This window comes from Mirounga leonina, unplaced genomic scaffold, assembly GCF_011800145.1.
Source record: "Mirounga leonina isolate KUSES-001 unplaced genomic scaffold, KU_Mleo_1.0 Mir_173, whole genome shotgun sequence".
In the NCBI taxonomy this organism is placed as follows: Eukaryota; Metazoa; Chordata; class Mammalia; order Carnivora; family Phocidae; genus Mirounga; species Mirounga leonina.
The window spans coordinates 3,841,889-3,868,112 of NW_023270447.1; the positions used below are offsets into that span (position 1 = coordinate 3,841,889).

At 38.9% G+C, this 26,224-nt stretch overlaps 1 protein-coding gene across 7 annotated transcripts in view; it reads right to left on the reverse strand.

Annotated features, from left to right (window-relative positions):
* Positions 1-20,034, reverse strand: part of STXBP3 (syntaxin binding protein 3) — an 86,535-nt gene extending 66,501 nt beyond the window's left edge. For 5 of the 7 annotated variants that reach the window (XR_004681540.1, XR_004681541.1, XM_035017879.1 and 2 more), the window contains exons 1-4: positions 19,906-20,034; positions 7,086-7,135; positions 6,382-6,463; positions 1,841-1,917 (exon numbers count right to left, since the gene is read on the reverse strand). Coding sequence is in view for 5 of the 7 variants with exons in the window: in XM_035017879.1 (XP_034873770.1) it covers positions 1,841-1,917; positions 6,382-6,463; positions 7,086-7,135; positions 19,906-19,954 (258 nt within the window). In the remaining 2 variants the exon portion in view is untranslated. Of the gene's footprint in view, positions 1-1,840; positions 1,918-6,381; positions 6,464-7,085; positions 7,136-10,433; positions 10,692-19,905 lie in introns of those variants that run through there. The other 2 variants (XM_035017878.1, XM_035017882.1) reach the window with 2 other exon arrangements.
* Positions 20,035-26,224: the final 6,190 nt, after the last annotated feature.

The window sequence follows — 26,224 nt, forward strand, 5'->3', positions numbered from 1 at the left end:
TCCCCCATAATTTCTATGACTTCGTTTTTTTGCTTTGAGATATTCCATTTTGACCTTCTAGGCTATTAATTCAAATTTCAATGAGGATTATCCTTTTCTGCAATTAACTGTTTAACTGAGAAATCACATTTTTGAACTTCAGTAAGTTTTTTATGTGCTATACTCGACTCTCCTTATGTGTGTTATTTTTCTGTTCAGGTCATCGTCCTTCTCTCCAAGCAGCTATATTTTATAAGATGTGTATTTTCTTCATTCTTACTGAACTTCCTCTCTCTGGCAGCTGACCCACTTAGATGTGTCAATGCTTTCCTTTGTCAACTCATTGAGGCTTAGGTTTGTTGTTGAAGAACCCTAAATACAAGCAGTTCCACAAAAGGAGGAAGGCAAAAAGATTTCCCCTCCTGAGGGCTGTAGGTATATAAGCAAACAAACCACCAGGGCTTCTCTTTTTCACCAACTGACCCTTCCCCTGGGGTTCAGAAAATCTCTTATAGCCAAACTCTTCCTGAAATCTGTCATTTTATGACCCCTGGTTGGGTACACTCTGACACTGGTCTCCAGGGGCTCACCAAGCCACTGAGGAAAGAAGTCTCTCACTAGTTTCTCCACTAGTGTCCAACGAGCCCAAGCCCTTACTGGTACCCACAGGGCTGCAGGACACAGGTAATCGATTCAGGACTGAAAGAGAAACTAGAGTTGGTTATAGTAGAAAAAGGAGCCACATTCAGGTACCATTTTCTCTGAGTCCTTTGCTCCTTTACTAAATACACAATTCTGTATCCTGCTTCTGTCACTTAACATTAAAAATGAACAATTACTTAAATCACTAAAATTTCCTAGAAATCTCATTTTCAATGGCCACATAGTCTTTCATACCATTATCTGTTAATGCTAAGAATTAGCATTAGGATATAAAATGTCATTGAAACCCACTAGCAGCCAGGAGCGCCTGGGTGCCTCAGTGGGTTAAGCATCTGACTCTTGGTTTTGGCTCAGGTTGTGATCCCAGGGTCCTGAGAGCAAGACCCACATCAGGCTCCCTTCTCAGTGCAGAGTCTGCTTAGGTTTCTCTCGCCCTCTCCCCCTCCTTCCCACTCTCTTTCTCTCTAAAATAAATAAATATTTAAAAAAAGAAAAAAACACCAGCAGCCAATATGCAGAGACTAAACAGTGAATGTCTGATTTTTTTTCCTGCTGTCTAATAGAATCAGAAGAAATGAAACTGGAATTGCCAACTTAACATTCTGAGTGGGAATATGCCAAAGGATGTATTGGAAAATTCTCAGATATTATGGTATTTACTTGGCTCTAAAAGTTTGGCTTTAAGTATGAGCTCAATTACAGATCACAGACTAAGATACTCCTTTGACATGTAAAACATATTTACACACACGCTTAGATGCATACATACATGTGTGTATATGTATACATAAATGTACGCTATAGAGAAGTCACTAAGATAAAGGATTAAACCAAGACTGTTTCTTTTATGTATATTTCTGTCGTCCCAAAAAATATGCTTGCACAGGAACAGCACTGAGTAACAAATTACTCAAAGAAACTACTGTTTTATACAATTAAATTCTGCTTTCATATATGGGGGAGGGGGGATTTTTCACTTAATATATTCTCATTGAGAAGAGTGCAAATGAAATGATTTTCTAACATAGAAAAACTTTCCTAAGCAAACTAGTTTATGGCACTATTTTTCTAATAAAGAATGTTTTATTTGAATTTTCTATGAGAAAATGATGTCAGTGGTGAATGACGAACATGCCTTTTATTTTTTTTATTTTTTTAATTTTTTTGAACATGCCTTTTAAAGATTAAAAATACTCACCTTTGATGTTGGAGAGATAAAATAAAGAGCTTTCATTTGTCTGACAGGTTCTCGATTCTTATAAATATTCTCCACAACTAATAAAAAAAAAGTAATTTTATATAACCAAGTATTTATACATTTGAAACAATTTTAAAATAAGCTTTACTTCTTATTTATAATAGGGAAACATATTTACATATACTGGGTTTAACATTTTCTTTGTCTCCATTTGATAAATTTAAAAATCCCAAAAATGGGGGCACCTGGGTGGCTCAGTCGTTAAGCATCTGCTTTTGGCTCAGGTCATGATCCCAGGGTACTGGGATCGAGCCCTGCATCGGGCTCCCTGCTTGGAGGGAAGCCTGCTTCTCCCTCTCCTGCTCCCCCTGCTTGTGTTCCTGCTCTCGTTATCTCTGTCAAAAAAAAAAAATCTTTAAAAATCCCAAAAATGTAGGGATGCCTCAGTGACTCAGTCGGTTAAGTGTTCAACTCTTGATTGTGGCTCAGGTCATGATCTCAGGGTCCTGGGACTGAGTCCCACATCAGGCTCCATGCTCAGCTCAGAGTCTGCTTGTCCCTTTCCCTCCCCCTCTGCCACTTGCACTCTCTCTCTCTCAAATAAATAAATAAAATCTTAAAAAAAAAAAATCCCCAAACTGTATCTTCCCTAAAACTAAACTCTGGGCTAAGTGCTCATCATGAGAAAAAAAAAAGATAAAGCAGCTATTTCATAGTTAGGTCTACCAGCATAAGCAAGCAACAAGCCATGAAGAAAGCAAGAAAATGCATTAAAAATGAAAGTATGTATTTCTTCTTAAAAATATTCTACTATAATAGCAAATATGATACCAGATATCAGGCTAAGCACTTAACATGAATTATCTATTAAACCTTACAGTAAGTATTATATAACAAACCTATAAAGTAAGTATTTTACAAATAAGGAAACTGAGGCTTGAAGTTGTTAGGTAACTTGTCCAAGTTACACAGCCAGAGAGCAGAACAGGTAAGATTCCAACCCAGATCTGTTTGACTCCAGAATCCAAGTTTTTAACCACTATAATATTCTTTTTTTTTTTTTTTGGACAGAGAGAGACACAGCAAGAGAGGGAACACAAGCAGTGGGAGTGGGAGAGGGAGAAGCAGGCTTCCTGCAGAGCAGGGAGCCCAATGCGGGCCTTGATCCCAGGACCCTGGGATCATGACCCGAGCCGAAGGCAGACGCTTAACGACTTAGCCACCCAGGTGCACCTTAACTACTATAATATTCTTTAAATAAACTGCTAATTAACTCTTATTCTTTTAAAACTATGCAATATTTATATTTTTTAAATGAAATATCACAATTTACTCAATTATAGTTTTATTATTGAAATTAAGAAGTTCATAAGGTTAACTTACGTAAAGTGAAGTAAATTTAAAACTAGTAAACTCTAAATTGTCAAATTAACTGTTAAAGCTATATTAAAAAAAAAACCTAAAGTATCATTCTACAAATCAAGAGAACCATCTTTTAAGACTAAAGTTGGCAAAGGTCCTGGAAAGAATTAAAAAGATTAAACTTGGGGTGCCTGGGTGATTCAGTCAGTTGAGCATCCAATTCTTGATTTCGGCTTAGGTCATGATCTCAGGGTTAAGGGATCAAGCCCCGTGTGGGGCTCTGTCCTCAGTGGGGTGTCTGCTTGAGATTCTCTCTCTCCCTCCCCCTCTGCCCTGCCCCCCACTTGTGTGCAGGCACACTCTTGCTAATAAATAAATAAATATCTTAAAAAAAAAGATTAATCTGACAGGCAAGGGAGGCTACTGTTGGACTTCTCTGATAAATATGGCGATTCACCTTTTTATTCCTATGTTTATACTAATAAAGTATAGGTTTATCATAGCTTCTATTAGGATATCAAATAAGGTTTTCAAGGAAATATTTAATTTTATTTTTATCTCCATTCCCAACAATTATAATTTCACCTTTAAAAGATTAAGGGTTAGGGGTGCCTGGGTGGCACAGTCAGTTAAGCAATCGACTCTTGGTTTCAGCTCAGGTAGTGAACTTGGCGTTCTGAGATCAGGGCCTGAGACTGGCCTCACACTGAATCTGCTTCAGATTCTCTCTCCCTTTCCCTCTGCCCCTCCTGCTGGTGCTCTTTCTTTCTCTCTCTCAAATAAATAAATAAATCTTAAAAAAAAAAAAGATTAAGGTTAAATCTGTATAAACTTACTTTTATTGCTTAATACTCAAAATCAAGTGTCTTACAGTCATCTTATGCTATATATACTATTATGTTTGGTGGGTAATGTACATGTTAATGTGTGAAAATACTATGATATGATTTAGAATACAGACTTTGAAAATACTCTTAAATGTCTGGTTATTAATAGCACAAAGTGCCACTTCTTCAATTCCCTGGAAAATGGATATCTATAAGAGATTTTTTAAAAAGATTTTTATGATTATTCCTATACAGTGACAAAGGAATAATCTAACTTCCAGTCTATTTTTTAAAAGGGTTCTACTTTTTCTCATCAATTTTTTAAAACTTCTAAGTCAGTACTGAATATTTTCACAAATGACCTGAATGATGACAGAATGTATGATCACTGAACCTGCAATGCCAAGTCTAATCGAGGGAATCTCAATTTGAGAGCCCATGTGGGACTCAAAAGGACTGGGACAAGTTCAAGTTGGTAGATATGATGATGATTAAACCAGAGCAAACCAAGGTGAGCACATATAAGGAAGCAATGTTCTCCATGATAAACAGTCCTTATGAAATGCTTCTCAAAAAAAAAAAAAAAAAGGCTTTCTGTGGTCAAATAAATTTAGAAAACTGAGTACTACACCTGAACCCAGGGGATCCACATACCCGCTGGCACAGAAAAAAATCTCTGGAAAGTCCTAAAGAAACCTGTTTAGCTTTGTCTAATGCTATTTCCCAAACGTACTTGCCAACAGAATCTTTTCCTTGAAGAATATCTATCAACGCCGAACACACAGTAAGAAACACTGGTCTACAAAAGTTCAATAAAACCTCCTTACAGTGCAAAATGTTTCTGTAGTTTCACAGAGTTTTCATACACATTAGCAAATCGTTCTCACTCTAGTTGCAAATCAGAATGACCTCTGGAAACTTAAACTTCGTGGCTTAATCAATATTACATTTGTCCAATAGTAGAAAAATCAAGGCTTTAATCTAATTTTTTTTTTTATGGTTAAAATGTCAAGCTCTTTTTTTTTTTTTTTAAGATTTTATTTATTTATTCATGAGAGACACACAGAGAGAGAGAGAAGCAGAGGGAGAAGCAGGCTTCCCGCTAAGCAGGGAGCCCGATGCGGGACTCGATCCCAGGACCCTGGGATCATGACCTGAGCCGAAGGCAGATGCTTAACCATCTGAGCCACCCAGGCGCCCTTAATCTTCTAATTTCTAGTTGAGAGTTTTTCCACTGAGAAGACCATAAATACCACAAAGACAAACTGAATATATAATCAATAATAAAAGATTATATATTAAAGATTTTATATTTAGGGGTGCCTGGGTGGCTCAGTCGGTTAGGCGGCTGCCTTCAGCTCAGGTCATGATTCCAGAGTCCCGGGATGGAGCCCTGCATCAGACTCCCTGCTCCGGGGGAAGCCTGCTTCTCCCTCTCCCCACACCCCCTGCTTGTGTTCCTTCTCTCGCTGTGTCTCTCTCTCTCTCTGTCAAATAAATAAACTCTTAAAAAAAAAAAGATTTTATACATAAGTATCAAAATAAACATATAAAAGCTTTTAGATAATCCTCCCCTTGTACACAATGCTCAGGTTTTCTTGAAAATACTGGTGTACATTTGAACCTAACAAGTAGCAGTGACAGAGGGTACACATCCTACATTAAGTTCCAAAATATAAAAGAATTATATTTGACTTTTAAAAACTTTTATTTATTTATTTGAGAGAGAGAGTGAAAGCTAGATAGAGTGAGCACACACAGAAGGAGGAGAAGCAGACTCCCCCCTGGGCAGGGAGCCTGATGCAGGGCTCGATCCCAGGACCCTGGTATCATGACCTGAGCTGAAGGCAGACACTTAACCGACTGAGCCACCCAGGCACCTCTATAATTAACTCTGAGTCTCAGTTTCCTCATTATCAGTGAGGGTATTTAAGATCTCTTTAAAGGGTTGTCATGGGGCGCCTTGATTTTATAACACAATCTTACTATCCACTTAAAGCAATACATGAAAACCAGCAATATTTATAAAAACACTAAGGTTAACCCAGTGTGTCAACATTCAAAACCATTATCAAATATGTAAGAGTTAAAAATTTCAATAACAAACTCAACAAGGCAACTGACTTAGTTTTGGTCAGGAGCACTGAATTATAATCTCAGCTGAAGAAAAAACTTCCAGGGCTTATTCTGAAGACTCACAGAGAAAAGAATGTCCAGTGTAATTATTATGGCTAGCATTATAAAAATAAAACATAACCTCTTCAGAAACACAATGACTAAAATTTATTAATACTTCAAACTTTCCCAATCACAATAAAAAACATTTTCATGATGAGTATTAGTAACACTTACCAGTTATACCCTCGGCTAGAAGATCTGTCATTTTGCAACATGATGCCAAAAGCTTAGTGGTAAATTCATCTAAAAGCATTATCTTAAAATGAATATCAATTAAGAAATAGTATAAGTACTTGATTGCCAAGAATTCACAAAAGACAGAATTTAATACATTAAACCTACTCAAACATAGACCTTTTATGACATAAAATGAAAATATTAGGGCAGAAGGCAAAATTATCTCAACTCACCTTTTAACTTGTATGACCTGGATATTTATTTTCTCAATATACATACATATAATATCATACATAAGTAAGCAAAAAGAAACATTTCCATTTTGAAGCAGAGAACTTGTTCATTTTATTTACTTATTTGAGAACTTTTTCATTTTAAATGTATCTTGTGTTTAACATCAAATTTTCTTAAAATTATAAAATTCCACTTCTGGAATAATAAATGTTCCAGGTGCTGTTGTAATCATTTGCCATGGATTAATTCATTTAATCTTTACAACCAAACTATGAGGTAATACTGTCCCTATTTTATAAACAAGGAACAGAGAGATCAAGGAATTTATCTAAGAAGCCACAGCTATCAAGTGGTGAAGCTGGGATTTGAACGCAATCAGTAGGTTCCAGACTCTATACTGTTACAGAAGTATAATAAGGACAATATATTGATGTCCTCAATTAAAGGGCAAAATATGCAAATTCTACCTTCCATTCGCCTTCTTTCTTGCAGTCATCAAACACTGTTGCTTTTATCTCTGCCAAAAAAAAAAGAATTATTTATAAATCTTAATCAACAGTTAGAAATATAATAATAGAATAACTACTCAAAAGATCAAAAACATTGGGGAAGCATCCAACTTGAAAATCTGCTAACCTATATAAAAAGTATATATACTTGTTAAACTCTAGGTGAAAATCCAGTTATCTTTAATACCTAACATTTATTTATTTTTAGAGCGAGAGCACACACTCACACACTCATACCAAATCGGGGGAAAGGCAGAGGGAAAGAGAATCTCAAGCAGACTCCCTCCCCACTCCCCCCATCCCTGGGCCAGGAGCTCAGCTGGGGCCTCCATCCCATGATCTTCAGATCATGACCTGAGCCAAAATAAAGAGTGGGACGCTCAACTGACTGAGCCACCCAGGCACCCCCTACCTATATTTAAACTGTAATATGTTTTTAAACTTTTGAGAATAAAAGTATTATGAAAGACTAATATACTTAAGAATATATTTAAGTATATAAATATATCTGGAAAATATTTCTGAAACTACTAACTGATTTGCTTTTTCCTATTCTACTTAAATCCCAAGTAAACAAGATGAAAACAAAACCCACAGGAAAATCCCTAACTAGCCCATTGCTAAATTATATCTGATAATCGAAACTAGGTACTTTTCTTCCTGGTTTAATGCAATACAATTTTCAACAATTTATATTCTAGCACTAGATACAAATATTCAGCCTTGATTTATAATCAATAAATGTTAACATTTTCCTTGCAATGATTTTCAAAATTGATCTAAATGTATTTTTCAAATTAGTTCACGGATTTACAAAAACTTTTTTCTTATATATTAAATAATACACATAGCAATTCATACAAATACCTGTTGTTCTACTTCATAATTCCCCACATTTAATGTTTCATTAATTTTCAATTTTGAAAATAATATGTAGTATGTAATAAATAAAATATAATTAAAATATAAATTATAGTAACTTCTAATTTCACTAATTCCTGGTACTGAGATGTTTATATAATTCATTTAAACTTTTCTAATTTATATTTAAGTTAATGCTTGTAGAAATATACCATCAATTTTTGGCATCACATTAAAAAAATGACATGTTCAAGCAAAGGATATATTTAATAAGGATTACTAATAATCATCATAAGAAGTATGATCTGGAAGGTTTTACTGTAATTGGGAAGCCTTGAAAGTGTTAAGAAATACTAGTAAAGGTGCTTATATATGTTTGCTAGGAAGATTATAATGTTAAATGAGAATTATGGCAAAAGCCTAGAGTGTTGAATGCTAGTTTAAGCCTAACGCACTGGTTTCTTCTACTCTACAGGCAGAGATGAAGGATTTTCTCAGGCAGAGTTCAGACACTAAAATACTATGCTACTTCCCTTTCTAAGCTTGTGTTATTTCTATATACCTCAAGCAGGCTGCAAATCAAAGACATAAATGCTCATGAATTTATGACTGAGCAGCTTAAAGAGTTTCCTAGGAAGAACTCATCTCATCATAGTCTTTAAAACCTTAGAAATTACACTGACCTATATGGTAGAAACTAGTCGCATGTCACTACTGAGCACTTAAAATGTGGCTAGCCCCTGAACTGGGATGTCCTGAAAGTATAAAAGTTGCTAAAGTAGGGGCGCCTGGGTGGCTCAGTCGTTAAGCGTCTGCCTTCGGCTCAGGTCGTGATCCCAGAGTCCTGGGATCACCAGATTTCAAAGACTTAGTACAAAAAAGGGAATGGAAAATATTAATTTTTTATATTTACATGTTTAAATGATAACATTTTAGAAATTTATTATTAAAATGATCCTCATCCATTTCTCTTTACTTTTTTTTAGTGTGGCTATTAGAAAATTTTAAATTATATATGTTGCTTGCATTCTATTTCTACTGGATAGTGCTGCCTTGGAATCCAAAGGCAAATACCCAAATACCCAGACAGTGTTAGCATCTTAAAAATAAATAAAAAAATAACTAGCTTTGTGGACTAGAAATTAGGGGCATCCATGAAAAGTGATATGGTCACAGGTAAAGTATGTTTGGAAGGGAATCAAAGGAAATCACATCAACTAATATTACAGAACTAAAGAGGCATTTCCTCCAAATACTAATGAAAATTATTTGACCTTACATACGTTTCTCTAGCACCCCAAATATGGATATATCTCAGAGCCTCAATTCCCTTAGTCCACTTGCTCTACTCTCTCCCTCAGAAACCGTATTCATCCTTGAAAGTTTCATCTATCAGATCCATCCTTCACTTTTGCCAACATTATTGAGATATAACTGACACAAAACACAACTTCAAGATATACAATGTGCTGATCTGATATACATATACTGCAGTATAATTACCACTGTAATGTTACTTAACATCTCCAACACCTCACATAATTACCATTCTTTTAGTAATTTTGGGACATAAGAACATTTAAGATCTATCTACTTTAGCAACTTTTTTTTTTTTAAAGATTTTATTTATTTGACAGAGAGAGACACAGCGAGAGAGGGGAACACAAGCAGGGGGAGTGGGAGAGGGACAAGCAGACCTCCTGTGGAGAAGGGAGCCCGATGCGGGGCTCGATCCCAGGACCCTGGGATCATGACCTGAGCTGAAGGCAGACGCTTAATGACTGAGCCACCCAGGCGCCCCTACTTTAGGAACTTTTTTAAAAAAAATTTTTATTTATTTATTTGAGAGAGAGAGAGAATGAGAGAGAGCACATGAGAGGGAGGAGGGTCAGAGGGAGAAGCAGACTCCCTGCCGAGCAGGGAGCCCGATGCGGAACTTGATCCCGGGACTCCAGGATCATGACCTGAGCCGAAGGCAGTCGCTTAACCAACTGAGCCACCCAGGCGCTGTACTTTAGCAACTTTTAAGTATATAGTACAGTGTTGTTATCTATAATCATAATACTGTGCATTAGATCCCCAGAACTTACTCATCTTCTAACTGTAAGTTTGTACTCTTTGACCAACTTCTCCCCATATCCCCGAACCCCCAGCAGTCCTTCAATTTTCTACAAATCTTACAGCCTATCTCTCCTTCATTCAATTATACAGTACAGGTTTAAGCACTTACATGCCTCAAATTGAGATTATAGTTTCCTAAAAACTGCTCTAGACTTCTCTAAGAGTTTTATTGGCATGTTCTGAGTCATAGTCTTTGGATATTTCCTCCATCCCCCAGATCCAATAATTAGACAGTGTTGATTGTTCTTTCTGGTGACTGCCACTATCCCCAACATTGCCTTGATTCTCATCATCTCTCACTGAACTACTGCAATAGTCACCTACCTGGATTTCCTGCTTTCTACCTCCAACCCCTTTGCCATTTCAATCCATTTTTTCACACTGCTGTCAGTTATCTTCCTGAAGCACAATTTGTTTATATCAAAGCCCACCTCGAAATTCCTTCAAGTGTTCACTCCTGCCTACAAAATAAAATCTAGATTTTACTATTCAACATCCTCTACCAAGTAGCCTCTGATACTCTCTAAGTTGATCTTCCACCAGTCCAAATGCTAGCCAAATAACGACTTTTTTTTTTTTAAGATTTTATTTATTTATTTGAGAGAGAGAGAATGAGAGACAGAGAGCATGAGAGGGAGGAGGGTCAGAGGGAGAAGCAGACTCCCTGCCGAGCAGGGAGCCCGATGTGGGACTCGATCCCAGGACTCCAGGATCATGACCTGAGCCGAAGGCAGTCGCTTAACCAACTGAGCCACCCAGGCGCCCGCCAATTAACGACTTCTTAATACCAACTACTCTGCTTTGCTCATTCTTTCTCCTAAATGCAAAAGGAAATGGATTTAAAACTAATACCAAAGAAGAAATGAAAACATCGAGAGGAAAAATGAGAGTAGAGCTAACTTAGTGTATAGCATCAGCAATGTGGAAGGTATACTTGCACAACTCTCTTAAATCACACAGAAACTATTAATAAACCTGGCGACAATACAAGTGAAACTGGTTTGTCTGGAAAATAGGAAATCATCTATGAATAACAGTTGTTGTTTTCTTTTAAGATTTTATTTTTTTATTTGACAGAGACCCAGCGAGAGAGGGAACACAAGCAGGGAGAGTTGGGAGAGGGAGAAGCAGGCTTCCCGCTGAGCAGGGCTCGATCCCAGGACCCCGGGATCATGACCTGAGCCGAAGGCAGACGCTTAATGACTGAGCCACCCAGGCGCCCCTAAATAACAGTTTTTATGGAAACCAAAAAGCCTAGCAATGTGTAAATCATAAAGAAGGAAGTAAGAGGGGAAAAATACCAGTACTAACGACAATCTCAACATGGATCTGGAAAAGGTACCCTTCTCTCTTTATCTGCTCTTATCTAAATCCAGGTCTCAAATTCAGCTCCCTTTTCTGTGATTTATACGTATGTATCTCCACCTGCTCACTAGATACCGCAGCTTTCACTTAACACTATGTTCTAAATCTAAACTATTTTTTTTCCCTCCAAAACTGTTCCTTCTCTTTCCCTTTACCAATAAACAGCATCAGGTCTCCTAGACCTGAATCCTACTCTGGGATGACTCTCCCCCAGCTTAAATCCTATTTATTCCATCTCTAGAATCTTTCTCATACTCTCCATCCATCTTCTATCTCCTTTGCCACATTTTGGCCTTCTTTCTTGGACCAACACCATAACAGTACCAGTCTCTTTGCCTCCCACTCCAATTTATCACCCAAGTGCACATCCTCTTCTAACATCTATAAGGTTTTTTTCTAATAATCAAATTATTATAAAAATGGAATCAACACATATATATTACTCCATCACTTGCTTGTTTTCACTAAATATACATTAGAGATACCCTTTATACAGAATATAAGCACATAGATACAAATCTTCTCTTTGATAGCTATAGTACATTCCTTAGTACAGGTACACCATAACTTATTCAATTATTCTCCTATATGACAAGTAGTCATCCTGTTTCCATTTTTGCCACATTATATAATGTTGCAATGAAGATCTTTATACATATATCTTTTTTTTTTTTAACACTTTATTTATTTGAGGGCGCCTCAGTCAGTTAAGCATACACCTTCAGCTCAGGTCATGATTCCAGGGTCCTGGGATTGAGTTCCACACTGGGCTCCCTGCTCGCCGAGGAGTCTGCTTCTCCCTCTACCCCTCCCTCTGCTGTGCACACTCTAATAAATAAAATCTTTTTTTAAAAAAGACTTTGAGAGAGAGAGTTCATGTACTAGAAGGGGGAGGAGCAGAGGGACAAGCAGACTCTCTGCTGAGCATGGAGACCATCTCAGGGCTCCATCCCACAACCCCAAGATCATGACCCAAGCCGAAGTCAGATGCTTAACCAACTGAGCCACCCAGGCACCCCTATACATATATCTTTATTTACCATTACTTTTATTTCTGAAGGCGAAGTTCCCATAAGTGAGATTGCTGGCATCAAAAGATACGTGTCTCTTATTTTACTGTATGTTGCCAAATGCTTTCTCAAAATGCTTTTTAACCATTCACATTCCCACCAGCAAGCTTCCCAATTACAGCATATCAATCTGATGGGTCAAAAAAAGGAATTAGTCTTGATTTCCATTTCCACTAAAAAACAATCAATTCAATGTCCTAATCTGCAAATCAACTGTTTCCATCCTTTAGTGCTCTATTGAGTCATTATCTTCTATTTATCAATTTGCAGAAACTCTGTATATTAACCCTTTCTTCCTATGTGTGGTCAATATTTTCTTCAAATCTATAGGTTTAGCTGGTGTCTTCTACCATATAGGAATTTACAATTTTTATTTAATCAAGTCTTTTTTTTTTTAAAAATGGGATTTGGGTTACCAGTTAGTTTTTTCAAAAGTCTAACTCCTGCTAGCCTGTATTTTCTCCACATTTTATTGTTTTACTTTTTACACTTTAGATCTCTAATACATATGGAATTCATTTTAACTTGCTAAAGCTGGACTAAAATCATGCCTAAGCAAATAACAAGGAGCAAAGAATCATGCTAAGCAGATGTCAGAGCAAAATGCCTTAAGACACAAATGATTTGTAAAATGTCATTAGACAATGAAAACCTAATAATAAATATTTATGACCTAAACAAAACAACACAAAAGAAAAACTATGGCGTAAGAGAAAACTATGAGGAATGCAAGTTGTCAGGATGCCTGGGTGGCTCAGTTGGTTAAACGTCTGACTGCCTTCAGCTCAGGTCATGATCCTGGGGTCCTAGAATCGAGCCTTGAATGGGGCTCCCTGCTCAGTGGGGAGCCTGTTCCTCCCTCTGCCTGCCACTACCCCTGCTTGTGCGCATGCTCTCTCTCTCTGACAAATAAATCTTTAAAAAAAAAAAAAAGGAATGCAAGTGGAAATAAAGAAAATATAACAAAATGAAGATCTAAAAATGGAATCATAAAGAATTCAAGCTAAAAAATCTTAAAGAACATGTAATCCAAACTCCTCATTCTTTAGGCTGGGAAAGGTAAGTATAATCTGGAGTGGAAACCAAGTCTTCTAACTCTTAGTCCAATGAGGAGAAATAATAAACTAGTCTTTTATAAGTAATGCATAATGACAATGTGTTTGAAAAATCAAAAAGCCAAGAGTCAAAAGCAGACTTGTAGGCCATAAAGAAATGTACATTCTCAGAAAACTTACACGTGTTACTAAATTCCTAATTAGGATTCCAGCAGATTCTGCTGACCTGTGGCCTAAGTTATTTAGTGAACAGGTAAGAATTTTTTTTTTTTTTTTAAAGTAGGCTCCAGGCCTAGCATGGAACCCAACGCAGGGCTTGAACTCATGACCCTGAGATGAAGACCTGAGCTGAGATCAAGAGTCATATCTTAACTGAATGAGCCACCCAGGCATCCCAGGTAAGAATCTTTATAAAGGTAAATCCAGGGGCCTGGGGCAGGAACAAATGCAATACTCGTTATTAGTCAGCTGAATAAAACAGATTGAACTGCACATGGGAAAAACCACTTAGGGCTTTCAAGGTACACTGTTTAAAAACTGTATGAAAGTAGAACATATGAAAACTGAGGACTACTTTAGACCAACTAAATGTATACAAAGGTAAATATCAAAGTGCTAATATTTCTAGGTAGCGACTTAGTAATTTCTGTATTTATTTCTGTAAAGAAAACACTTAACAGTGTAAGGTCTGGAGGGTTTCTCTCTTAAATATAAAGGTGTAAAAATAAAAAGCTACTGTTAACAAAATTATTTAATGGCAATATAAGTCAGAATAGTAATTATTCTGGGGAAGAGGGTAGGATTTGGACTGGGAAGGGTTATGGGGTACTTGGAAACATTCTCTATCGTGATCTAGGTGGTAGTTACGTGGATAAAAATTCATCCAGCTGTACACTTGGCATTAGCACACTTTACCATATGCTTAATGAAATCTTAGAGTCATTTCCCTTCAAAACAGAAATATGAAAACAACTTCCTTTCAGCATTGTTTCAACAGAATCTCAAAAATGCTAGTGATTTTTTTTTTTTGCTAATGACTGATATTTGAGAGAAAAAAAATTTTCCTTTTTAATGGTTCTTCACTATGTCTAAACTATTTAGCTCCAACCTACCTTTTAGTCTTCATCACCCTATTCCTTGCAAAAGGAATTGTTCCCTCTCCCATAAAAATTGTACTTTTTGGGGGCACCTGGGTGGTTCAGTCATTAAGCGTCTGCCTTCGGCTCAGGTCATGATCCCAGGGTCTTGGGATTGAGCCGAGCCCCGCATCAGGCTCCCTGCTCAACGGGAAGCCCGTTTCTCCCTCTCCCTCTGCCTACTGCTTGTGTTCCCTCTCTCGCTCTCTGTGTCAAATAAATAAATAAAATCTTTAAAAAAAAAAAAATTGTACTTTTTCATGTTGGGCCATGGTTCAGATTTCCCTCTGTCTGGCAAAATCCTACTATATTTCAATTGCACTTCCTCTTTGTGGAGTCTTCCTTGACCGACTCCCAGAGAGGAAATGATTCCTTTTTTTTCTCTTCTCCCACGAAACCTTTTTGCACTAATACAGCACGTGCTACTTGTGTGCCATCACCTCCCACTGAACTGTGAATTCCAGGAAGTCAAGATATATGCACCTAAAATAGTGTGCAGCATAGATACTCAATTAATACTGATTAATATATGACTGTGCAAATATCTAAAAATTAAAAGAATAAAATTTTGCTTGATAAGATAAACTTAAAATGACCAGAATGAAAATATACATAAAACAAAAACAATTGATTAAAACAGAAATATATTTTATACATGCTTACATTTGCATGGAAAACTTGTAGAAGAATTTGTAAGAAACCTAAGAGTGGCTGTATCTGGAAAGGGAGGCTGGGACAATCTTCTGCTATCAAAATTTTTTTGCCACCTCAAGGTATTTAGACACTTAAAAATGTTAATAGCAAAGATTAAGAAATAGCATGGAAAATGCTATGTCAGTATTAGGTATTTAAAAAAAGGAAGTCACTGATACCATAAATTCTTTTATGTTGTGACTTAAAACATCTATTAGATTTGCATATAAATGTTATGTTGTTTTCCTAAGGGATAAATAGAGGTTTTAGGCTGATCTTTGAAAATATTTCTCTGTAAAAAACATTTTGTGTGTGTGGATAATTTTTACTAGTAATAAATTACAAGATAATTTTGAAAAATAAAAAAATAAATAAATAAAAAAAGGAAGTCACAGAATGACGAATAAGAAAAAATATATCTGTAGCTATATAAGGACTAAAAGGAAAATGTGAAAAAGGGGAAAAGCTTATGATTAAACGTGTAAAGGACTGGCTTAAATACATTCCGATTACTTTTATTTGTAATTTTTCTAGATCAACTTTCTCTTAACATTTCCTATAAAATAAGTGCTATGAATCACAGACATCAGACTACTATTTACAGACAAGGAAAAAAGACTGCATTAAGGAAAAAAAAAATGCCACAGGTGGCTTAAGCTTGCTTGGAGGTTGATTTAATTACTCTTGTTTTGCTGCCTTTTTTTTTTTTTTTTTTTTTGCTGCTTTATTTTTTAAATAAACTTCATCAAATTTTTATTTAAAACCTTTTATCAGGGGGCGCCTGGGTGGCTCAGATGGTTAAGCGTCTGCCTTCAACTCAGGTCATGGTCCTAGGGTCCTGGGATAGGGCCCCGCATCGGGCTCCCCGCTCGGCGGAAGGCCTGCTTCTCCCTCTCCCACTACCCCCCTGCTTGTGTTCCCTCTCTGGCTGTATCTATCTCTGTCAAATGAATAAATAAAAGCTTAAAAAATAAATAAATAATTAAAACCTTTTCAGTGATATTTTTGCTACTGCTTTCCTGTAGCAAAAAGTTTCAAATGAGCAATACCAAGCACCAGAAACTTTAACTGATTTTAAGTACGGATATTAGTTTTGTAAATAAATATAGCCTTTGCACTCAAAATAGTAAAGCCTTTTTTTAAAAAAGTGTTTTTAAGACAGTCCCTAAAAGCTGATCCCTTCTCATGGTTTCAGTCTCAGCTCAAATGTCACCTACTCAGAGAAACCTTTCCTGATCCACCTAGTTAAAGTAGCCCCCCGCATATATAGATCACAAACTGAAATGATGTTTATTTTTTGTTTACCTTTTTATTTTTTATTATTCCCTACTTGAATGCAAGCTTCGAGAAGGCTGGGAACTTGTCTGCCTTCTATTGCTGTATTCCCATAGGAATTCAGTAGTATTTATTGAATAAATAGGGAAAACTTTGGGTAGCAAAAAATGGAGAAAATTATAAAGCTAATCTACTGTTTACTGTTAACAATCATTTGCATTTTGCTAGAGCCTGTTTGGAATTTAAAGCTCTAAAAGACACAATAGTGGACCCAACTTTAAAAAGCTTATCAAGACACATTAGGCAGTAGTAAAAAGTGCCATTTGAGAAGGATAAACCAAATGCTACAGAAATATAAGAGGCTGGGTTAAAATAAGAAGCCATTATGGAGACTTGAAGGCTAGCTAAAATTTGGATAGGTGAAGAACAGGCATAAGGGGAGCATTCTTGACCGAAATTGGCATAAAGATGGAGAAGATTTCAAGAAGAGTCAACAGTATAGACTAGTTGAACATCAAGAGCATACAAGGGAAAGGTAAATAAGGTAGGTTAAGGTCAGGGTATAAGTCTTCAAAAGCAGACTAAGTATTTGAAATCATCTCTAGACAACAGGAGAGGTCTCTCTCCACAGGTCTTCAAGCAGGAGATCAGCATGATCACAGCACTGCACTGTTAGAAGAATTCTGGCAGCTATTGGCCAGATAGACTGAGAACAAGGGCTTGGAGGGTTAGTTAGGAGGCAGAGGCTATTGCAAAAGACTGGGCATAAGATAAGCCTCTGAACTAAGGTTTAAATTAAACATTATAGAAAATTACAGACACGTGACATGTTAACTCTGCAGCCAGAAAGATCTGGGTGTGATAAGTCTATACTTAATAGCTCTATCAGGTTTCTAAAAAATAGCTTTATTGAGATATAATTTGTATACCATATAATTCACCCAAAGTGTACAATTAAATAGCTTTTAGTATATTCAGAGTTGTGCATCCACCACCATAATCAATTTTAGAACCTTTTCATTACTCCAAAAGGAAACCATCCCCTTAGCCATCATCCCTGAGTCTCCCCATCTGCTCCTCCCCCCAGACATACACAGCTGCTAATCTACTTTCTGTCTCTATATATTTCTCAATTATGGACATTTAATGTAAATGGAGTTATACAATATGTGGTTATTTGTGCATGGCTTCTTTCATCTGGCACAACTTTTTCAAGATTCCTCAATATTGTCGCATCTATCAGTACTTCATTTCTTTTTATTGCCTAATAGTCCTTGTCATTTACCTATTCATCAATCCATAGGTATTTGGGTTGTTTGATTTTTTTTTGGCTATTATGAATAATACAGCTATGGTAATAGCTGTATCAGTTTTAACATATATGAAATAAAGATAATAATTCTTACCAAATTTTAATAGATGTAAAGAATAATGCCTGGCACAGAATAAATGTTCAAGAAATAGTAGTTTCCTTCTCCCTACATTTTGGGTAAATTGAAGGTTAAGTTATTTAGCTTTCTACCATGACCTAACTGTATTATCTTCAATCTAACAAAACCCTTCCCTAGTCAAATGTAGGATTCCCCTACCTCTTAGGAGATTCCTTCATCATTTCTTACAGACTCTATCATCTTTTGCTAACAGAACTCAGAGTCCCTCTTCTGTCTCTCTACTTTACTACCAAATGCTGAATGAATGTCATCTTGTTTTTCAGTTATGTTTCTATTTATACAAAGATTCAAAGAACTATTTTTTAATCCTGATATTTCTTTCCTTCCTTTCAGTCTCCCGTCTTATCTTACACTCCATCTGACATCCTGGTGCAATCTCAAGTTAACAGCACTAGACGGAAATTTTGTTATCGCTAAACTCTCCCTCTTGCCCAGTTTCCACACTATCAAAACTGATGTTACTATCACTAACTGTTTTTTTCTTATAAATGCTGATGTTAAGGAGCATATATATCTTGGAAATTATTACAATGCAATTCACTACCCATTTTCTTATAAATGCATTTAAATACCATTGTGATTGAAAAATATTACCAAATCTTAAGTCACCCATGCAAATCTTAAAAAACAGAATGCCAAACTTATAATTATCAAATTTTTAAAAACATGTTATCATAACTTATTTTCCCCCTTCTATTATACGGTCGTTTTTAGTATCTAGTATGTTCAGCAATATGCCAGTTACTGATTTGGTTTTAATTTTACACAAGGAACTCTGTAACTCCCAGAATTTTGTTAACTCAAGTCACTTCTATCCTTTGCTTAACAAGCTAGAGTCAGAAATACTAATTAGATGTTACTCCCTTTTCCACTACTAGGCCATAATTAATTTGAACTCAGCAAGCCCAACAATGATGGTTCCTCCTGTCTGGTGGTTTCATTCCTTCTCTAACCTGGCAGACCTCGGTTTGGAGCGATTTTTATGAAATCGTAGATGATAAGGCAGAAGAGCAAAACATCAGTAACTAACAAGCAGTAAGTAGTACAGTCCTAACAGCAGGGAGTGGCCCGGAGAGTGTAGAGAGAGAAGTGAAGGTACAGCTTTTGTCCCGAGATTTAATCATTCAAATGGTTCTTTCTCAAGAACTCTTTAGGAAAATGGGCTCCTCTAGGAATACAGGAATAAGGATCTATTTAGCAGAAAGGTTTTGTTTTTCTTTTAGAGGACACCGAAAAGTGTAGTTATAAAACGCTGCCTGGTACTAAAACGAAGATGCAGAATAAGCAGTCTTTGGAAACAAGTGTGGGGAGAAGGGGAGGGGCGGGTTACAGAAACAGTGCACAGACTGTCCGGGGTGGAGAGACACCACCGACTGGTGGGGCTCCGCGCGGAGCCGAGGAGCGTAGGGAGCACCGCCGAAGACGGGCACAAGGGCCGCGGGGGGAAAAGCCAGGCTAGGGGCCGCCGCTCACCCAGGGCGGGGCCTCGGGGCCCAAGCCAGGCCGAGGCGAGGGGGTGCCCCAGGAGAGGAGGAAGGCCACTTGCTCCCGCACCCTGCCCATCCCTGGTGCTGGCAAGAAAGAGGGGTGGGAAGGAAAGCAAGAAAAGGTCCTAACAGGGACGCGGGTCCCAAAGCAACAAGTGCCCGCGGCGGCTCCCCAAGAGACTGCTGGTCCGGGGCAGGAAAGCAAGGCACGGTGCGGCGGCCTCCTGGCCTTCCCTCTCTCAGCCCCCGCCCCACCGCACTCACTCTGCCACACGACGCTCTTCAGCCCCCGTTCCGTCACCGGCGGCGCCATCTTCCCAACACTGCAGAAGAGCAGCGGCCGCCTCCCACCCGCAACCTACTTTAGCAGGGAGAAAGAAGCGAGGGTGGCTCCGCCCCCACCCAGAGGCCTCGCCCTCCGGTGACGACACGCGCGACTGCGTGGGGATTTCCGCCCACCCCTGGACGGAGGCTGCGCAGTGAGGGCGAAATCGGCCTGGGCAGTCGTGCGCCCCCTAACGGAAGGCTCGGTCAAGCAGAAGTTCGTCGACCTGTGAGGTCAAAACGCGCAATGGTGCCTGTGGGTTGAGCGCTAACGCGATGTTCGAAATTCCGAATTCAAGCATACAGTACTTGAAGAAGTACTTCCTTCTCTTTGCAAAAGAAGTCTCCACTTTGCGAAGCCATTCGTATTACACTCAGTAGCCAGCTCAACTATCGAATAGAAAATTTATCCCTTAAAGGTTTTTTTATTCATTTTTCGAGGACATAATAATTGTAGAGAATTCTGAGGTCCCCTCCCGTGTGCCCCGAACTATGCAAGACTTTCGGGGCACTCAAATCAATGAAAGACCCACTTCTGAAGAATTTTAAATCTCCTTTGAGATCTCCATTCCTGGCATGTTGAAGGTAGTCAAAAGTTGATTGAAAAAGTAAATGCCTTGGGATGCCTGGGTGGTTTAGTAGGTCAAGCCTCTGTCTTGGGCTCAGGTCATGATCTTAGGGTCCTGGGATCGAGTCCCACTTCCCCTGTGTGTGTGCGCATTCGTGCTCTCTCACTAACAAGTAAGGGGAAAAAAATTTTTTTTTAAAGAAATTTTTGGCACTGGGACACCTGGGTGGCTCAGTTGGTTAAGCGGCTGCCTTCGGCCCAGGTCATGATCCCAGGGTCCTGGGATCGAGTCCCACATCGGGCTCCTTGCTCAGCGGGGAACCTGCTTCTCCCTCTCTCTCCCTCTGCTTGTGCTCTCTCTGTCAAATAAATAAAATCTTTAAAAAAAAAAAAAAAGAAATTTTTGGCACTGAGGTATTTCCTGAGAGGGTTCTTTTGAGGTGAAATCAAAGTAGTCAATCACAAAATAAATCAGTTTAGTTGCTGAGAGCCCCATCTGTGACATAGCCATCATATACATTCAGAAAGTAGACTTTCCTGCAGATTTGCAAAGAACCAATAGCCTTAATAGGAAAGTGGAAATGGTTAGTTACTATACTCGTAATAATAATGGCTAATATTTACTGAGTGCTATTAAATGCAAGGTATCATGGTAAGTGAATCATCTCACTGATCTCAAAGCAACTCTTAAAGACAGGGAAACTGATACTCAGCTTCTGTCCTGAGAAACTGAGGACTAGGATAAGGCATAAGCTACACAGAAAGCAATAGAGTAGTCTATGGGATAATTTGCAATATATGCTCTGAGGAGAGAAAAGGAGAATGAAGAATAAAAGCAGCCATAAAATGGGTTCAAGCACAACCTGTGGCATTAATGGTTTTTCCATTCATGGCTTATATGGGAATGGAAGCTGGAACCCTGGCCTCTTAAACCTACATTAAATGGACTCAGCTGCTCGAATCTTAAACAAATGAACACATCATTTCCCTCTCCCTCTTCATTCGAAAATCAGATTCTGCTTAGTATAGGAGGTGGGGCCCCAACCCATAAGAAGAAGACATGACAGTGCAGACTCACCCTTCTGAAATGGAGCTCCTTACCCTAAAGAGTCAAACCAAGACAGAGGAATGAGGTGGGTGAAGTGCCTCCAGGTGCCAGGGAATGACACAGAAAGGCCCTCTGGGCTTGGAAGTTTGACTTGGATCACATGGGATACAGCTGTGGCTCATGCCCCTGAAGGCTAGATTCCAAGGTGGCAGTGTGTTACAGTGGAACAAATGTGTGCCTTAGCTTCACAAAGATACAGGTCCACAACCTAAAATCCTGGCTCTGCCTCTTAGTAGCAGTGTGACCTCAAATACTTCAGTTTCATTGCATTTATGTGTTAACTATGATAAAACCTCATACCGTCCAACAAGATGAAAACACTGATTGCCATTTTACAGATGTGAAAACTGAGATTCAGAAGTTAAATAAATCATGTCAGACATTGGAAAGGCTCCAAGACCATTGCCCTTTCCGTTGTAGCATATTGCATACCCTCCCTTGCTCCACTAATTTTGTATAACCTCCCTGAGCTGTCTGTCTCTTCTAGTTTGTTTGCCTAGGCAAATTGAACAAGGAATTTGAGTCTCCTGAACATGACATGGCAGAATGTAAGGTAAAATCCAACAACACTGGTCAGAGGCAAAACATCTGCCTATGATGTTGGGAAAGAATTTGAAAAAAGAAAACTAATCATAATAACCAAAAGCTCTTAAGTTAGGGCAGATCACTCACTCACCATCTTATTCCCAGGTCTTCTTCATTAATAACTGATGACTTAATCATGATAATCCAGAGACATAGTCTCCATAAAAATATCATGGATTAGTAGGTCTCATCAATGCTACATATTTACTTGGCTCCTTGAGAATTTTGTTTCAACCGGTTAGCTGTGTAAACATGAGTGAGTTACTTGACTTTTCTGAGTCTCATATTTCTTATCTATATAAAAGAATAATATTATCTAGCTCATAAAGTTGTTCTGAAAATGAACTGAGTATGTGGAAATCACCTACAAGCACATGTGCTACATCCATGTTTTGGTTTTATGTTCACCCAGTGTCGACCATCTTGTCTTCTGTGGAATTCTGACCAAAACAGCCCAGCCTCAGATGCCTGGGTAAAGTAAATGGTCATTTCATTTTCTGTCTTCATAAGGTATAGGTGTAATGGTCCCAGCTCCCTAGTGTCCTAGAACCAGGGATTCTGACCTTCATTTGGCCTTAGCCCTTGGCTCTTTGGCCATTCCAGTCAGCCATGGACATAGCTCTATTTGGAGAGAACACCTGCTGGCAAGTGGGCTCAGCACAGTCTCACATGGGCCCTGCACCACAGCCCAGAATGCTGCCCCAGTTCATGGTTGCCCTCACATGGCATGGACCCACTCTGAACCTCATAGAGCCCTCCAGATCTTCTCACCAATCTTTCCTCACATGTCACAGCCCTCTATCTTCTGTTAAATTAAACAAAGAGGCCATTAAACTGAGGTGGTTCTAATGTCTTAGCAGCCTGTGTAAGCAAACCAAAACCTAAGCCTAGAGTGTCTCAAGGTTAAGAAATCAAAATCTGGGGCTCCTGGGTGGCTCGGTTAAGCATCTACCTTCAGCTTATGTCATGATCCAGGGTCCTGGGATCAAGCCCCGCGTCAGGCTCCCTGCTTAACAGGAGAGTCTGCTTCTTGCTTTCCCTCCCCCTACTTGTGCTCACGCTTGCTCTCTCTCTCAAATAAATAAATAAAGTCTTAAGAAAAAAAAATCAGAATCTAAGGACAACCAAACAGCCCAATAGGCTTTCTCAAATATGGAAACCCCTTAAGCTATAGCCAATCAAATAATATCCTTGCTTTCCTTCTATCTCTTCTTTATGAAGGTCTTTCCTTGAGATCCTGACAGTAGAGTGCTCCTAACCACTTCAGGTTTGGTGCTACTAAATTAAAATCAGGTTCTGTTCAAATTCTTAAAATGTTTAATATGCCCCAGTTTATCTTTTAACACTTCTTAGCCTAAAATTTTGCTTCAGGGAAGAGGTCACCAATGCAAACCTTTTAAGTTTCTCAAACCTGGCCACGTGTCACTTGGCAAGTTTGTTAAAACTAGATTCCCAAGCCTGGTCCCAGATGTACTGAATTAGAATCTCCAGAGATGATGTCTGGAAATCCCTATTAAGCAATGAGTTCTCTAAGTGATGTAGATGCACCTAGTTCAGCTCCTGTTCATATACTGGTGTTTAAAAACAAAAGTGAATTAAACTCAGCCCTACTCTGTGGTGCTCTCTGATGCAACAAACTCTGTTTTTCCTACTCACACTATTTTTTTAAAAAGATTTAATTAATTAATTTATTTATTGGACAGAGAAAGAGAGACAGAGAGCATAAGCAGGAGGAGCAACAGAGGGAGAGGAAGAAACAGGCTCCCGTGCTGAGCAGGGGGCGTGATGCGGAGACTCGATACCAGGACCCCAGGATCATGACCTGAGCCGAAGGCAGACGCTTAACCGGCTGAGGCACCCAGGTGCCCCTACTCACACTATTTTTTAATAAGCCTTCTAAGTACAAACATTTTTCTAGGTACAACAGATTTATATTATAAATCATTGTCTTTCCTCTCCAAAGATGAAAATAATGCAGTGTGAGTGGGGGATGTGACCAACAAGATTGATGGTCCTCCCCGCAAAAGATGTGTGCATGTCAGTCTGCCACTGAGGAAGGCTTTGCCTTGGCTGTCCCTCCATTGACGTCTTTGCTCACTCACAACCTTGACTGCAATCCTTCCAGCAACAGGCCAGCAGCTCTGCTTGCCCAGATGCTCACGCAGAGGTAACATCACATGATGCTCTGGCTTGGTGAACACTACAAAGGCTGTCCTGGAAGCTGCTTTCTCCAACCCACGCCGAGGTCCCGCTGGAGGTCTGTCTTGAGATGAGCCGGGTCTCCGCGTGGTGGCTTGATGTCAAGCTCTCCGGGAGTGAACATTTGCAGCCCTTGAATGGCAAGAAGGCTGCATGGCAAGTGCCGGTGTCCATGAAATAGCTATGAAGTGCATGTGTGGAAGTCTGTGTGGTGTTTGGGTATGAAATCTCAGAGACGGTTTCTGCGAAGCAGACCTTTTTATGTTTCCAGAACTTTTCCAGTGTGGGAGCTCACTGTGGCAGTCTTCCAGAGCACTTTCAGGATTAATTTCTCTACTGAGTCATCTCCATAGCAGATCTTGAACTCCTGTGCAGGTGAGGACACACCTGACCTTGCCTGCCTTCAGGAAGTGGAGTCAGAGTTGTCCTTCCAGAGGCCAAGAGAGCTTATTCTACCCTAGAGACATTGTTGTATTCTAATAGAGCTTTCCCCCTCTAATCACACTAACAAGTGAATCAACCCTGCAAAAGATATGGGAAGAATTTTTTAAAAACAAAGCCAAAAAACTATGCCTTTGACTCATACTCTTTCAATTTAAGTTACTCACTAGGTTAAGCCTCTGTTTTTATCGGTGGCTCACTGTGTCATTCTGGGCATTTCTTTTCCCTCTGTAAATCACTGAAAGGGCAAGGAAAGGGAAGAAGCCACAAGATATATTAAATACACAGACCTTTTCTTAAAAAGTCCTCAAATGTCTCTGAGAGTTAGCTTGGTGTTTTGATTTGAATTGCTGTTTTTGTAGCACTTCATGGCAAGAAAACAGGAAATTAAGACAATCTGAACTATTTAAAGGGCAAGAAGAAACTGACCAGTAGGTTCCAACTAACCAGGGTGCTTTAGGAAATGACCCCACCCACAGGCTCTTAGAGCTCAGACTGCCGACTCAGGACAAAGAATTTCCTCTCTATCCCCAGGCCAATTTGTTGTGTTCTCAGCTCCCACGTTTTACTGATTCAAGGGGCTGTGTAGGGACAACATAATAACCCCATTTAACTGCTGAGGTAGTTCTGGGGAGGAAATTCCCCTGCAAGTGCAGGTGAGGCTGGATGCTGAGGACAAAGAATGCCTCCACGGAGTGATGTCAGGCTACCTCCTGTTAGAGCCCCCTTGCCTCAGGGAGATTGTTTTCCCTTTCTTTTCCAACCTGAATCAAATTTCCAGCATCATAGTAGCTTCTTTGAATTAGGGCTGTGGTTCTCAAACGTTAGCGTGCATCAGAATCACTCAGAGGGCTTGTTAAAACAAAGATTGCTGGGCCCCAAGCCTGGAATTTCTGACTCATCACTCACTAGGTCTATGGTGGAGCCCCACAAATTGTATTTCTTTTTTTTTTTTTTTAAAGATTTTATTTATTTATTTGAGAGAGAGAGAATGAGAGACAGAGAGCATGAGAGGGAGGAGGGTCAGAGGGAGAAGCAGACTCCCTGCCGAGCAGGGAGCCTGATGTGGGACTCGATCCCGGGACTCCAGGATCATGACCTGAGCCGAAGGCAGTCGCTTAACCAACTGAGCCACCCAGGCGCCCCACAAATTGTATTTCTAAGAGGTTCCCAGATGTTGCTCATGCTGTTGGCCCTGGGACCATGCTTTGAGAACCAATGAATTAGGGTATTATGAGAACTGAGGTTACAATGCAAATATCTTTTAGAAGTAGCAACTTAAAATGTTAATAACTGGCACATAATAGAGCATGAGATAAGCTTAAATGGATCCTGAATTAATAATAACTACCATTTAT